The following is a 16875-nucleotide window of genomic DNA, read 5'->3' as shown; positions in this document are numbered from 1 at the left end:
AGGGGGGGTGACGGGAGGTGGAAGGGGGGTGCCGGGAGGTGGAAGGGGGGTGCCGGGAGGTGGAGGGGAGGAAGGGAAGTGGGGGGGTGCGGGAGGTGAAGGGAGGGGGGGTGACGGGAGGGGGGGTGACGGGAGGTGAAGGGAGGGGGGGTGACGGGAGGTGAAGGGAGGGGGGGTGACGGGAGGTGAAGGGGGAGTGACGGGGGTGATGGGATGTGAAGCGGGGGGTGACGGGAGGTGAAGGGAGGGAGGAGGTGAAGGGAGGGAGGAGGTGAAGGGAGGGAGGAGGTGAAGGGAGGGGGGAGGTGAAGGGAGGGGGGGTTACAGGTGAAGGGAGGGGGGGGTGACAGGTGAAGGGAGGGGGGGGTGACAGGTGAAGGGAGGGGGGGTGACAGGAGGTGAAGGGGGGGTGACGAGAGGTGAAGGGGGGGGTGACGGGAGGTGAAGGGGGGGGGGGGTGACGGGAGGTGAAGGGGGGGTGACGGGAGGTGAAGGGGGGGGTGACGGGAGGTGAAGGGGGGGGGTGACGGGAGGTGAAGGGGGGGTGACGGGAGGTGAAGGGGGGGTGACGGGAGGTGAAGGGGGGGGTGACGGGAGGTGAAGGGGGGGGTGACGGGAAGTGAAGGGGGGGGTGACGGGAGGTGAAGGGGGGGGTGACGGGAGGTGAAGGGGGGGTGTGACGGGAGGTGAAGGGGGGGTGTGACGGGAGGTGAAGGGGGGGTGAAGAGGGGGTGACGGGAGGTGAAGGGGGGGGGTGAGGTGAAGGGGGGGGTGACGTGAGGTGAAGGGGGAGGGGGGTGACGGGAGGTGAAGGGGGGGTGACGGGAGGTGAAGGGGGGGGTGACGGGAGGTAAGGGGGGGAGGTAAGTGACAATGTATCATGTGGCCGCTTGCTCCACCTTCCCCCAGTGTCTGCCGGTCGTCTGTCGTCCCCCCCAACCTTCCGTCTGTGTCCCCCCCCGAAACCTTCAGTCTGTCCCCCCCAAAAAAATCTTCCGTCTGTGCCCCCCCCCCCCCCCCCGAAACGTCCCGCCTGTTGTGGGCCGCTCCCTCACCCGTCCGGCCGCTCCCTCACCCGTCCGGCCGCTCCCTCACCCGTCCGGCCGCTCCCTCACCCGTCCGGCCACTCCCTCACCCGTCCGGCCGCTCCCTCACCCGTCCGACCGCTCCCTCACCCGTCCGGCCGCTCCCTCACCCGTCCGGCCGCTCCCTCACCCGTCCGGCCGCTCCCACGTGGATCTGAGGCGGGAGGCAGCGTGTTGTGGCCGCTCCCCCGCTGTGTCCCGGGCGCTCGCTCCGCTCCCCCGCTGACTGTAGCGGCGCCGGGGTGTGAGCTTGGAGGCAATGCGGGAAGGGACACACGGGGGGGGGGAGGGGGGGGTGGTGTGTGTGTGTGTGTGTGTGTGTGACCTTTGGCCCGTCACTCCGCCTCAGGCCAATGAGAGGTGTGCGGGGGCAGGCAGGCCAAGGGAGCCATCTCATTGGCCTGAGGCGGAGTAACGGGCCAAAGGTCCAATGTGATTGCCGCTAGGGACAGGACAACCAGACACGCATACAACGGTTTCAGAAATATATAGATAGATGTATGTTTATATGTATATACATACATACATAACAGCGCAAACCAATACAATGTCTTTAAAATAATAAACACTGGTATAAATAAATAGTCCAATTGTCCAACTGTAGAGGATGAGGGTTTAGTATATCTATAAATAAAGAGAAGAAGCCAATATGGTGAAGTAAGTATATTCAGGACTTCCACAGCATAAGCACTGATTCTACTTACAAGATAGTAGATAAAATAAGCATATCTGTAGGAGTACAATCTTTAACCGCAGCCCACAAAGCTCTGGCGTAGTCAGATCCATCTCTCCAACACACCGAACGCCGCCTGCTCTCAGGTGTCTTGCGGTGACTGCAATCAGAGCTCCTGCTCTCTCCCACTGCTGAATCTCATCTGATTATCAGAATGATGTTTCTTTAGTGCTGTCAGTGTCCTTATGGAAATCGCTACTCCCAACCAGATAGGTTTAATGAACAAATTAAGTAAAAACTTCCAAACGCCTTTAAAAAGATTATATAGAAGATCCATTTAAAATAAGACCACAGGAACTTGATCACTTGATCACATAACTCTACGCGTTTCGTCTAATTGACTTTATCAAAAGATCCAACTAAAACTGCCGCGCGTGCGCAGTATAGAACCGGCCTGAAGCAGGTGTGTTTTAAGGTGGGTCTTAATGGTTGAGAGACGGTGCCAGTCCGATATTGAGGGGGGAGGGCATTCCAGAGGTGTGGGGCAGTCATTCATAGAAGGTGACCGTACTTCGTACACATAAGACTACGAAGGACAGTGACATGTTTATTACATTAAATGTAGCTGATTTGCCCCATTTAAAAAAATGGACAAGTAGAAGTGTTTATGTATATTTTGAAGCTTTTTATTTGTCATGGTAAAAGCTTTGGAAGACTTTGACATGTTCATGGGCTTTGGTGATGAAACTGTTGGTCAGTCATTAGAGGTGACTTGTTCTCCCAGTTTAGTCCATTGATTTGTATAGTAATTATGAAGCCATCATGACTCGCACAGATGCATGTAAAGTAGCTGATACACAGAGCCCATTACACAAACTTGTTTAAAAACAATGTTTTTTCCGACCTATGTGGGGACTTCTCCTTTAAAGTCTCGTCTTTACCCTGCTCTGCATATAATAGATGAATGAAATCCTCGTTTCATATTTTAGACCAGATTGCATCAGATATTCATTGAGTTCGGTCCCATTTATACCACAAAGTTAGCTGCCTTCATGAAAGGGAAATCCTTGTATAGGCAAATGTTTGTTTTACCATCCAAAAGCCGCGACGAGCTCTTCGTTGCGCTCATTTCTTTTTGAAGAGTTGTAATTATTCATGGTAAGGGGAGAAAAAGAAAAGCTTTTGTCACTAATAGGCTTCTCCGTGCTTCTTGTAACTGTTTTATTATTCTTTTCCTACATGATTTTCTATTGATGAGGTGAAAAACAGCTTTCTTTTGCTGTCGGGAAAGAAAAGCTAATTGTCCTTTTTTCCCCTGTGTTGACCGGCGGTGCTTGTAGCATTTCGGTGCCTTTAAGGAAAAAGGATGCAGAAAATGTTATTGATGGCATTACTATGGAAACAACCCTTTAGAATAACACAATCTGGCATTATTGTTCTGGATAAAAAGGGGGCTTTCCTTTAGCACAAACATAGTCTGTTCCCCTGTTTCAATGCACCCATGAACTTTGCTTTCCTGAAGATTTACAGACTGCTCTGGGAAGGAAAAGAATTTCCAGCTTTACCTATGTATATATCACAATATGGTTTTAATGAAAAGTGCCTGCGTTGTAGAAAACGGCGGGGTTTTGTGGAGTACATTAACATAACGTTGATCACATAAGATAATGAAAAAACCTCTTAAGTTGAATCTGATAACTACCATTACGACACAAATAAGATGCAAATTGGGTATTTCTAGTTCATTGCAACGTTTTTCTGTTCACCTCTGCAGTAAGTGGGGAGAACACAGAGGATTTAGTTAAGTGATTTTGTCCTTTTTTATCAATACTGTAAAATCTAGATGTGTTTTTTTTCAGTTACATTTTTCTGTGTGAAGCTATAGGTTGTGCTTTGGGAATCTGGAATCGTGTAAGGATGAAGCTGCTATATTTGAAACTGTTGGAATTCGCCCATAATTTGGATGAATTTAACTGCTTAACTCCTTTGTTATCTGACTTTTCATTAAATTATAAGTCACAAGACAAGTTTGTATTTTCATGCTACATATAAATAGTCTTTACAGACTTTTAAGGTGTTACATTAGTTTTGGCTTAAGCTGGTAGCATTCGTTTTATCTTTAGTGGAGTGGCCAAATAAATAGCTCATTTCATTGGAAGAAAATCTGACAAGGCATCCAAAAATCTTTAGGTATAGAGTTGCCTCTGGCTTGATCTACAGAAGATTATTGATATTAATTTTATATTAAAAAAAAAACTATTTATTGTTCAATGATGTGTTCTACCTCCAGACTTGTGGTACGGCCATGGGTGCCAGGTTCGCCCCCAGCTATGCTAACCTCTATATGGGGTTTTGGGAATCCAATTACATCTGGAATAATACGTGGCTGGGGGCAAGTCTGGTGTACTACGGCCGCTTTAACAAGGACCTCAATCATTTGGGATGGAAGTGGGGAAGATCTTGAAGGTGCCCTCTGATTTAAAAAAACAATGACCTACTGTCGGGCTAAAGTACACCTATCGTATCAACCCTTGTGATATAGTCTTTCTGGACTTTGTACTCTCCGTTGAGGTAGACAAGGTGATGCATACTAAAGTACATAAAGGCTTAGCTGTTAACGGCTATCTTCATGATGATGGCAACCACCATCCTAAATGGCTTTGGAACATTCCTCTGAGTCCATATAATAAACTCCGGAGAAACTGTTCGTCTGATCACACTTTTGAGGTCCAGTCTCGTCGACTTAAGGAGAACTTTGCCTAGAAGAGCTATGATGTTGAACTTGTCCAGGACTCGTACACTAAAGATATGTATAGATTCCTCTGTTAATCAGTATTGCCGACCTGAGGAAGAGAGAACTCTCGAAAGCTTGTCCTTTGACATACATTGTGAGTCCAAATAAAAAATATTCCAATGCTGTGCTTAAAAGCTATGTTGACAGCAAGCATTAGCTTATAAGGGTTCCATGTAAAAATGGATTTCAGGCAAACGGTGACATTTGCATGTCATTTCCCAGAATCCCTTGCTGCAGTGGAAGCACTGTATGCTAGATGATAAGGGTGAAAGGCAGGGTTGCAGACCAGCCTAAGTCAGGGGGGCACAAACTTTGTTCCCTGCGCCCCCTTGCTGGCGGTCACCTCAGCCCCGCGCCCCCCCTTCACCCGCACTGGTGTCAGCTCCGTTGTCATGTTGCCATAGTTTACATAGGCCCTGCAGCTCCCCCGGCACTTAATTTAAGTGCCTTCGGGAAGCGCGCGGGGTCTCTGTAAACCGCGCGCCCCCCACAGACAGTGTCGCACCCCCTGCAGACAGTGTCGCGCCCCCCAGTTTGCGCACGGCTGGTCTAAGACATGTGAATGTGCTCACAAGTGATCTTTTTATTTGCTATATCCTAACGGTGGAGGTTTCTTGTTGCTTTTTTCACCCACCAAAACGTAAAAATTGGCGGGGGGAAAAATAGGAATAGTGAAAAAAATTACGAGGTCAAATAATATTTTCATAGATTTATAATATATGCTACCATTGTGAATTTGATCTGAGCTTGTTTCATGCGCAATCACTGCAGTATTGCCTCCTCTGTTGGCTATAAGCCACTTTTCGACCACTTATAAAAAGTTTGCTGTATTCTGATTTGTGCCTATATTGTGTTGTTTGCAGTTGCTATTTCAGGTCTGTACATTAACAGCTATTGCATGTTTTGCATTATGATAAAAGTGCTAAAAATAAATAAAGATTTCACTTTACTGCAGTCAATAAGTTACTAAATGCAATGGCACCTAAAGCAAAATATTCCCAGCCACAGGTGGCCAAACTTTTGCTGGGGTTTAAACTGAATTTGAGTTTTCGCTTCGTACTGCAGAGTAAATGAGTACTGTACAGTATTTGGATGAGATCTTCTTCTTCTTTTTATTTATAAGACATTTTCTTGGATTTTTTTTCTCTAGCGTTAGAAGAAAGCTCTGTGCCTTTGCAGTGTTCCCTATTAAGACATGTTTTTGTTTACAGTCAAATTCTTTCTGAATGCTGGGAAACGTCATTGTGCCAAGTCTACTGGTGGGTTTGGCCAAAGGCTTTCTTTCTGTGTTGTGTATTGTAGTGAAGGCACTATGCAGAGTCAGCATCTCCTGCCATTGTACCCGTGACCCTGTGACTTGGATACCAAAGATTAATGCATGGACAGCACTTTGAGATGGGGTATCAGAAAGCTGCGGTATTTAGGGAATACTCTGGAATGCTGGTCTGGTGTAATGTTTTGTGTAAATAACATATGTAAAATGTTACACGAAAGCCTTAATCCACACCAAAGAAGAAAAATAATGATGGTATTCTATAGAAATTCTGTTTAATTTCAATGTGTGGCAGGGAAAGGTTAGGAGAATGAACCTAACGTTGAAGCTTCAAAAACAACGTGCAATCTCTGAGATCATCAAGTGCCTGTTTACTGTAATCTTGTGATGGAGAGGAGGTTTCGTGCGTGTGCGTTGGCTGTACCAGAGAGGCTGAAGTAGCTGTATTCATGAGACTAGATCAGGGATGGGCAACTCCAGTCCTCAAAGGCCACCAACAGATTAGACTTTCAGGCTATCCCTGCTTCAGCTGATTGAGCCACAAGTGCTGAAGCAGGGCTAGCCAGAAAACCTGACCTGTTGGTGGCCTTGAGCACTGGATACTTGCAGATTCTACAACAGCCAAACCTGCCTCCTCCTCCGCTCCCTTTGCAGAACCACAAATCTTTTGCCTTTAGCGCTGACAACATGAAGTTGAATTATTATTTTTTTTTGACACATGCCTGTTTTGAATCCTAGACACAAGACCCTGCTTTGGGGCTTAATGACAGATGTACTTTCTCTGGCTGCCACTCCGAGCAGGGGCATTCTGTGTAACATAACCCCACTATTCCATCTACAGGAGGCGATGATCCTATTGCTATGCGTGTTTTAGTTTTGAAATTGAAAACACATGTAATTGCTGTGCAAACCTTCCACTTGTTTATCTTGCGACATATGAACAGCTGGCTCTCTTCTGTCTTTCGGCCAACATCTTGTAGCACGGCTGTACTTTTATCGGGTAGCATGGCTGCTCTATACAACACTGGCATTTTTTTGCCGTCTCCTTTTATTGTCATGTGCCTCCCAAAGAGACCCTGAGCCCACATTCAATATGTTGTGAAGCAGCTTCCCAAGGTTGGAGAAGACTCAAGCCCCATTCTAATGAGATTTAAAATCTTCTCGTGCACGGGGAAGTGGCTTCAGAGTTTGAGCGAAGGCCTTATTTGCATAAAACAACTCTTTGCAACAACTAATTTACAGTTACAATCCCTTCAGAAAGTACAAACACGGGAAAGCTAAAAACGAAAGATATTCAGCAATGTTTTCAGTGTGTTACATTTCTCCATATGTCATCTGTTTACATCATTATTTGGTAGGGAGGTGATAGCAGCCATGTTTTGTTTTATATCTAGATATGGGCAATAGACAATGACCTTTAAAACCTTGCAAGGTCAAGGGCCTGCTTATCTGAAGTCTCTCTTGAAGCCGTGGAGAGATACTGGATATGATCTCAAGCTCTTAGGCGGGGCCCGACTCTCCTTGCCAAGGGTGATGCACCCTACACTGGGCGGGCGGAACTTCTAGCGTGCAGCTTCAGAGCTCTGGAACTCGCTACCCCCTGAACTCCGGTGTGTACTGACTTTACCACTGTTTCGGGCTCGGTGTGAGACTTCCCTGTTCCTTCTGGCTTTCCCTGTCTAACAAAACAATTGCTTATCATTTCAATGTGTTTAACGGTAAAGCATTGCGACGCCTCCGTAAGTGGAGGCGTGTTTTTTACTCAAAAAATAAATGATAATGATGAATCTTAGCAAGCTCAAAACCCAGTCCCGTGGTATTTATATATTTATATATTGAATTGGGCCAACTGGAGAGCTACTAGGAAAGTAACCTAAAATATACAACAGTAACAAAATTGGGGTTTCTTAGTTAGTGTGACCTCTCACATTCTCCTCTCATATTCAAAAGTATCTGAAATCTGTCGCTTTTTCCTCCGCAATATCACAAAGATTCGCCCTTTCCTCTGTTGCTCGACTGCTAAAACTCTGACTCAGGTCCTCATTCTCTCCCGTCTTGATTACTGTAACCTCCTGCTGTCCGGCCTTCCTGCCTCTCACCTGTCTCCCCTACAATCTATCCTAAACGCTGCTGCCAGAATCACTGGCTCGGTGTCTCCCCTGCTGAAATGCCTCTCCTGACTTCCTATCAAATCCCGTATCACACATTCAATTCTTCTCCTCACTTTTTGAGCTTTACACTCTTCTGCCCCTCCTTACGTCTCCGCCCTAATTTCATGCTATGCACGATCCCGACTCTTGTGTTCCGCTCAAGGATGTCTTCTCTCTACCCCCTTTGTATCTAAAGCCCTCTCCCGCCTTAAACCTTTCTCACTGCCCAACACCTCAGGAATGCCCTTCCCCTCAATATGCGACTAGCACCCTCTCTATCCACCTTTTTAAGACCCACCTTAAAACACCCCTGCTTAACGAAGCATATGAGTAGCTCCGTGGCTAACACTATACACCTGACACTTAAAACTTGGCCCCCTGCACACGCACTTACCAGTATGCCCTCCTACTGTATCTGTATATTCCTCCTACCAACTAGATTGTAAGCTCTTCAGAGCAGGAGCTTCTTTTCCTATATGTTACTTTTACGCCTGAAGCACTTATTCCCATGATCTGTTATTTGTATTATTTTTTTATTTATATGATTGTCCCGTGTATTACTGCTGTGAAGCGCTCTGTACAATAATGGCGCTATATAAATAAATATTAAAAACCAGAGACAGAACATAAAACACAGACAGAGCTCAGTGCACATCCAGTGAAACTTATACACGGTACAGTGCCTAAATATATAAGTATAGATATCTATTAAATAAAATGGTCTTTTAGTCCTGTGTGCTATATAAATAAAGACATACATACTTTCAGTGTTTGATAAGAAGGATACAACGATTAAACGTTGACAATAGCTTGTCACTTTCTTCTAATGATTAAACACATATGGCTGCCGGGGGTCTATTTCCATTGGGTGGTAATGGTCCTAATCTTTGGGGGCTCCGTGTATCTCTCTCACTTGCTTGTCTAAACTGGCACTAAAAACATTCAAATGATAGTGTCAACATTTGCGATATTAACATGATTTATGGACCTGAAGTGTTAGTCTGATAGCTGTTAGCAGACGCTCGCTGGCAATTTACTGCATTTATAGGTTGGCTATTTTTGGTTTTTTTTTGCTGCAGCCTTCTGGAAGGACAAACTGTTCTTCAGATCGAAGCAAAAATTTGGCTGCCATCTAGGACGATGGATTGAACTCCAAAGCATCCTGCAATGTATTGATCTGCATGGTCACTCCTTTATAATGCAGCATGTTTATTTGTAGGCTGTGGTCCAACAAGAATTGCTGCATTAGAAATGAGTATTTCAGTATTAGGCGATACGTTTTTAATTTTTTTATTTGGACTAATATTTGATACTATAAGCTTTCAAGAGATCTCCTATTCCTCAGGTAAGCATTAGAAATGTAACCCAGCCTTAAATTCAGAACACAGGCACATGGAAAATAAATGAAAGAATAGATTTATTTGCCAAAACATCAGCAAACTCACAAACCTGTATTTCTTCCCTTACTTATTTTGGGTGTACCCATTTTTGTATCTGCCATGTATATTTTGTAGCAGTTTGCATGATCTGCGCCCCCTATCTGCAGACTCCATCCCGATGTTCCCCGTGATTCACCCATTTCTCTCCATCGATGAGTACTGTATATTGTTTCCCGTTTGTAAGTTGACCTTCATTTTTTTTTTACATTTTTTGTTTTTCTCTCTCTTTGCAGAAGGCATGAACTGCATGAACAAAGACCATGGGTGTGCGCACATCTGCAGGGAGACGCCGAAAGTCGGAGTGGCCTGTGAATGTAGGCCTGGCTTTGAACTTGCTAAAAACCAGAGGGGCTGCACATGTAGGTAGTTGAAGACCCAGTTGTTGAATTGTACAAACGCCCTTGCTTTGGGAATACATATCATGGCCTTTCATTCATTGTGTGTGCTAATTTCTCCCCCAAAAACATATTCTGACCTCTAATGTGTTGCTGTTCTTGTTGTATATGTCAATGCAATGGTTATAATATGGATAATAATTCATTGTTAATTAAATATTAATTCATTTTAGAAGACTGCCTGCAAGCTTTCAGGGCTGCTGAAGTCTGTTCTTCAGGCAACATAGCTTGAAAAAGGACCAGTGTGGTCCAGATAGGCGGTGTTTTCCCTACAATATTAATTTGCCAGTAAAGGCATCATTTCGATTTCTCTCCTTGTCCAAACATATTTCCCACACCACCGCCTCCTTCTTTTTTGTTTTTTTTCCAAGCAGCCAATGAGGAGAGAGAGAGACGTGAAACATACGAGTTCAACTCTTTTGAGTCTCCGTTTTCCAATAACTGCTCCCCTCATCTTCACATCATCTTATTCCCTACTATCCTTTCACTAGGACACTTCTAGTACTTTCAGGGTTCTTGGTATTGCCCTTTTTTTTCCTTCTCCATCCAAATCACATACCCTTACAATCGCATACATTACGTTCCCTTTTAAATATCCAGCATTTTACCACATGTTGATGTGGAATCCCACATTCGGGGGGTTTCTACAAACTGCAACCTCCGAGAATAATCTGCCCAATGCGGCATCAGGAGTAAGTTCCTGCAGGTTTATATTCATAGCTTTTTATTCATATACTTACATGCATATTTTAAAGCAGGGGTTCTCAACTCCAGTCCTCAAGACCCCCCCCCCCCCCCAACTGATTTTCAGTATATCCCTGCTTCAGCACAGGTGGCTCATTCGGTGGCCATTAAAACCTGACCAGTAGGGGGAGATCTTGAGGACTGGAGTAGAATGAAAAACATTGCGTATCCGAATTTCCATGGAGTTTGTTGTGGCATTTTTCAAGCTATGCTTTAATATCTAAATTTGGAAAGCATATTAACCATATCTTCACCTTGGGCAAGGAAAGGGTTAATATGAAATGGATATCACCGAGTTTCGTTAACGCTTGAAATACAGAAATACACGGCCGCAATTCTTGAATAGGGGTTGAAAAACTGAATCTTGGCCCCTGCATTTCAGAACACCGTGTGCTACCGCTGCAAACTGCAGATGTTCCTCTTAATGCAGTGTATTCACACCTAGAATAAAAAGCATTCCACACACCGTGCTGGGAATATTTGTAGTGCAGGGCTGGCCAACTCCAGTCCTCAAGGGCCGCCAACAGGTCAGGTTTTCAGGATATCCCTGCTTCAGCACAGGTGGCTCAATCGAAGACTGAGCCACTGATCGAGCCGCCTGTGCTGAAGCAAGGACGGATTGTGCCACCTGTGCTGAAGCAGAGATATCCTGAAAATCAGACCGGTTTGTGGCCTTTGAGGACTGAGTTGGCCACTCCTGCTCTAGTGCGTAAGACAGACTTCATTATCTTCACTGATGTTTTAAGGTTACAGCTATTTCTATTTTCACAGTAGTTTTTTTTTTTAAATTTAATATTTATTTGAAAGTATGCTGCATTATTTATCCAATATCCATATCATTTCCCCAATGTTCCATGCATGATATATCATGCAGGGATGTGCACACTTTTCGCTGTAGTTGCAAATCAGATAAAAATTGACTTGTTTCTGGCAAAATATTGTGTGAAAACAGCAAGCGTGGCAAAAAAAAAATGACATTAAACGTCAATATGCCAGGTCACGTTGTTCCTTTACTGCTTCTCTTCATGGAAGCTTTACAGGGTAATCTTGCACAAATGTGGCACTTAAGTCTATTTTCAGGCATTCCCATGGTTGCCACTCGCCCCAAATGATGTGAGCAGACCTCCCGTTCTGAATGCATTCACTGCTCCGGTGGATCTTTCCCTAGAAAGCAAAGATTCAAGCAGCGATACCTACCCCCCTCCCCAAATAGATGTTCTTTTTAACCTGGTTGGGTATTCCCTGGGCTTCTCTATGGTCCGTCAGAGTCTGGCTCTGAGTCCCGTCTTCCCCTCCCCTTCCCCCTGCCTATGAAGACCTAAGCATGGCTCTAATATCATGTAGGGCTTCGCATATTTGAGCAAAAGGGAGTCAAGTACTGTATACCAAAAATTAGGGGGGAAAATCAAAAGGTAGCAAAAAAGGATATTTAATGACTATAAAAAGTCATGTTGCACATGGATGCAACCTTGACGTTTTAGTCATTCAATTACCTTTTTTTGCTAGCTTTTGATTTTTTTCTCTCCTAAATTCTGCTGTTCTTGACTCTCTTTTGCTCGTGGTTGTTACTCCTTGACCATCGGACCCATCCTGCCATTTTCTTTTACCTTGGACCCCTTGCAGGGGCATCCCAACTGGCTTGACCTCATTCCCCCTCTCTAGAAATGATTAGCTGTCGAAGACGCGGTGCACCTTATTTAATACTTATTGATTTCTCCCTGAATTTCAGCGAGTCTCCGGAGAATTATAAACAGAAGAAAGGTATACCCCGCTCTAACTCAAATGTGCCTATTGTGTGCTGCCAAGGAATATAACTGAAACGGACGTATAGTAGATGGAAAGTGTCAAAGAGACACGATCCACACGAAGACTCCCTTTACAAGGCGCACCACAGACCAATAGTTTATGATATGTTCGGTCTTACCAGGGTTGTACACTAACAATTAATGATAAAATAAAATACATTCAACTTTATTAATATTTTTATATAAAATTGATTTTTCAATAGCAACTAAATATATCATAGATGTTAATCTAAAAGTAGCGAGTTAGGTGAATCACATCTACAGACAATAGTCTGCATTAGCCTGTCTGTATTAGCCTGTCTGTATTAGCCTGTCTGTATTAGCCTGTCTGTAATAGCCTGCCTGTATTAGCCTGTCTGTAATAGCCTGTCTGTATTAGCCTGTCTGTAATAGCCGGCTGTTTTTAAGTTTATCCAGTTTGTGGTATCGAACCTCAGGTTTATTCATCTGATTCTATTGAATAACAGAGCTAGTCGTTCCTCTAAGGGCCCGCTTGGCAGCACGGACGCCACTATGGAGCTGCAAGGGCAACACATGGCCTGCGTTTAACTGCCAAGACAGGCACTACAGCACACTGTTAATACTCACCTGAGTATATGAGTCCTATGATATGTGATTTCCAAACGCCACACTGTGCCATGGGGGGGGGGGGCTCTCCGGAGCTCTGACCTGTTATTGTAACAACAAGTTACAGGATATAAGGGCAACATTGAATATATATACAGCTCATAAGCCCATAAGCAGGGCTTCAGAATATACTGAATTATACATCAGGGTTTATGTACGTAACCACTTGGCTATATAGCGGTGGCTAAATCCTTCAGTGATATCTTGGACAGAGATATTGATACCAAGATATACTTACACCACATGTGTTTGCACAGACTTTGCACTAAGGTGTGGGTGCATTTATGGCTGCATTTCAATATTTTTGGCCCTAGCCGATCTAACTGATCTTACCTTATTCTGGAGACCATAAAAATCTGAATTCTCACTACCTCCCATGAGAGCGTAGGACTATGATGTGTATGCTATGCACAGGTTGATACAGTGTGCAGGACACTTATATATCAAGACAGTTATTACCTAGTATACTATTACTACGAATCTTTGTCCTTTACCCCACTTCACTATAGGGGACATTTAATACATTTGAACTACCATGATACACACTATTGTCTGTAGATGTGATTCACCTAAATCGCTTCTTTTAGATTAACATCTATGATATATTTAGTTGCTATTGAAAAATCAATTTTATATAAAAATATGAATAAAGTTTATTTTATCATTAATTGTTGGTGTACAACCCTAGTAAGACCAAACATTATATCATAAACTATTGGTCTGTGGTGCGCCTTGTAAAGGGAGTCTTCGTGTGGATCGTGTCTCTTTGACACGTTCCATCTACTATATGTCCAGTCTCCGGAGAATTCAACCATTCTTTTTGGCCCGTTTTACGTCCCCTAGTTTTCTCTCGCTTATAACAGAAAGGGGACCAAGGCACGAGAGACCAGGACAGAGAATAGGGGATCCGCGAGAAGGCGCGTGTACGACGTTCGAGTGGGAAATTAAGTTGATGCAAAAGAATACACAACACCAGAAGACATCCTCTGTCAGGGCTGGCCAACCCCAGTCCTCAAGGGCCACCAACAGGTCAAGTTTTTAGGATATCCCTGCTTCAGCACAGGTGGCTCAGTCAACGACTGAGACACTGATTGAGCCACCTGTGCTGAAGCAGGGGTATCCTTAAAACCTGTTGGTAGCCCTTGAGGACTAGAGTTGGCCTCCCCTGCACTTTGTCTTCAATTCTGCATAAAGGCTGCAAATGAACCGATTTAAACATGTGCTGCTTTACTTGAAGGAATGGGTTCTGTAATTCCATAGTGTGGCCGGACAATGCTCCCACCATGATATTTTCTCTTTTATTTCAATGAGGAAGATCTCTGGTTTAGCAAGACGCATCTATATACTGTACCCGAGCTTATCTCTTTGCTCAGGTCACACGCTCCACACATAACGCAAAAAAAAAAATCTCCTTCTAAAAATACATCTGTTTATTTCATTCTTTTGTTTGTTTTGGTCTGTTTAAAAAAAAAAAAAAAAACATTACAAATCTTAGAAAACGTATTCGTCATCAACCACGTCTTAAAATAAAATAAATAAAAATATATATGAATATATACACACGCATATTGTGAAAACGTGCAGTCAGCAGGGATACGCTTAGAAAGTATCTGAATATTGGCCTATCTGACCTTTTTAGCCTTTGAATTGAAGGGAAGCAAAGGTACATGAGTACTGAAATGAAAACACGATGCAGTAATGAACCCTCATATGGACGTGCAAAGTTAGAATAAGTATTACGGCTCCTGAGTACTGCAGATTTGAAAACACCTTAAGTAAAGTACAGGCATACCCCGGTTTAAGTACACTCACTTTAAGTACACTCGCGAGTAAGTACATCTCACTCAATAGGCAAACGGCAGCTCACGCATGCGCCTGTCAGCACATCCTGAACAGCAATACCGGCTCCCAACCTGTACCGAAGCTGTGCACAAGCGGGGAGACTATAGAGCCTGTTACAAATGCGTTATTTATATCAGTTATGCACGTATATGACGATTGCAGTACAGCACATGCATCGATAAGTGGGAAAAAGGTAATGCTTCACTTTAAGTACAAGTTCGCTTTACATACCTGCTCCGGTCCCATTGCGTACGTTAATGTGGGGTATGCCTGTATGTGTTTGAATTAAAAAAAACAAACAATTTAGTTCAACTACGGAACCGGTTTCCTTCTTGGAGCTCTTCCATGAACCATTGACTTCTCGAGTAGAGTCGTGACATTCAAATCTATTCATCATCACCTACTGGAGTCGGACAATGAGTCATGATTTTCTTCCTGATGTGTATTGTGAGTTTATTCTTTTGTTTGTGGCTCTTCAGACCTCGCTCCTCATGCACGATTTATAAACGCCTCAATTTCCACACACGTTGGACACTATAGACCAGGCCTGCACAACTCCAGTCCTCGAGGTCATACTGAGCCACTAATTAAGCCAGCTGTGCTTAAGTAGGGATATCCTGAAAACCTGGCCTGTTTGCGGCCCTCGAGGACTGGAGTTGTGCAGGCCTGCTATAGACGTTGAACAATATATTTTGGGTGGAATTCATGGAACGTAGAATTTTTTTTTTTTTTTTTTAACCAATACTTTCCATCTTCTGTTTCCGAAAGTCTTGTTTGGTAACCAGATGTATTACACACTATATACACAGAAGATATTTAGATCTTTAAAATACTGTGTTTTAAGTTGTATGGGTTTTGTCCTTGCCCCCCCGGTGATTCTGAATATATAGCCAAATACAGTAAATAAAAGATGATGATGATGATGATGATTATTACTACAAATCTATCCACTGACCATACAAGGAACTTTCAGAGGAACTTTTGCTCCTAATTTAGTGCAAGACAAAGGACACGGGGTCATCCCTTGAGATTGGAGGGAAGTAGATTTCACCCGTAGGAAAGGGTTCTTTACAGTAAGGCCATTTACGGTCTAATAAACATAGTCGATTTAGGTGATTATTGTGATTAAATATGACCATGGACCATATATAACGTAATGGAAACATTTGAGGGTATAATGTAATGCTATAAAACAGTTTTTCTAGTAAGAGGGGTTTTAAAGAAACCCAATTGTTGAGAAGACAAAAAAAATCAATATTGCTATCATTATTATTTGGCTAGAGCTGTTCTGCATAGGTATGAAGTCAAACTCAATTCAAATCTTTTTATAAGCTGTGAAATGATGTGAGTACTAACTCCCACTTTAAATGTATTCCTAGACTTCTCAGCACATATTTGTTTGTGCAGTGGGTGGCTAGCACGAGACAAAATTATATTAATCGGGTGTATTTTGGTGCCATTTTGTCCTGTGTTTTGTTCTGTTCTGGAACTAAAGTACAAAACTAATTGTTTGTAATTATCATTTCTGTTTATGTTCGTACATGTATTTTGGGCCTAACTAGTAACCTGTAATTATGGAAATGGAGGCTGCCAGCACACCTGCGATGACACGGAGACTGGACCAGTGTGTGGTTGTCATCAGAAGTATGCCCTCCATTCAGATGGCAGAACATGCATTGGTAAGTGCCTCTTGAGGACATTTTATTTTACATATATTTAGCTGTTCATCCAAAATTGCTTGAATTTATAGCAGAGGCCTTTGCAAAGACTGTGTACAAACAATTTAAAGTATTCGTGTTCCTTTCTAGGGCCTTCAAACCAATGCATTTCCACCGATCTTGCATAGACATTAGGGCTTATTTGTTAAAGTGCCCTGATGGGAACACACATTGTCCCTTAAAATGTATTGCTTGGTAGCCTTATTTAGATGGATTGAGTTTAGACTGTACATCTGCAGCTTGACCCGTCTAGCTGTATTTCTCATAGGCTTTATCCCCCAAGGCCCGGTAAAGTATGTATCAGTGGTTAGAATGTCCTGTTTAGTTGGC

General features: G+C 43.6%; 1 protein-coding gene across 4 annotated transcripts in view; it reads left to right on the top strand.

Annotated features, from left to right (window-relative positions):
* The window catches only part of SCUBE1 (signal peptide, CUB domain and EGF like domain containing 1), a 245748-nt gene that overhangs the window by 96577 nt on the left and 132296 nt on the right, over positions 1-16875 (top strand). For all 4 annotated transcript variants that reach the window (XM_075602787.1, XM_075602786.1, XM_075602785.1 and 1 more), the window contains exons 5-6: positions 9648-9773; positions 16390-16506. In XM_075602787.1, the coding sequence (XP_075458902.1) occupies positions 9648-9773; positions 16390-16506 (243 nt within the window). The remainder of the gene's footprint in view (positions 1-9647; positions 9774-16389; positions 16507-16875) is intronic.

The sequence above is a fragment of the Ascaphus truei genome, chromosome 5, assembly GCF_040206685.1.
Source record: "Ascaphus truei isolate aAscTru1 chromosome 5, aAscTru1.hap1, whole genome shotgun sequence".
Lineage (NCBI taxonomy): Eukaryota > Metazoa > Chordata > Amphibia > Anura > Ascaphidae > Ascaphus > Ascaphus truei.
Note: the sequence above shows the minus strand (reverse complement) of the source record. Positions and strands in the feature narration are given on the sequence as shown.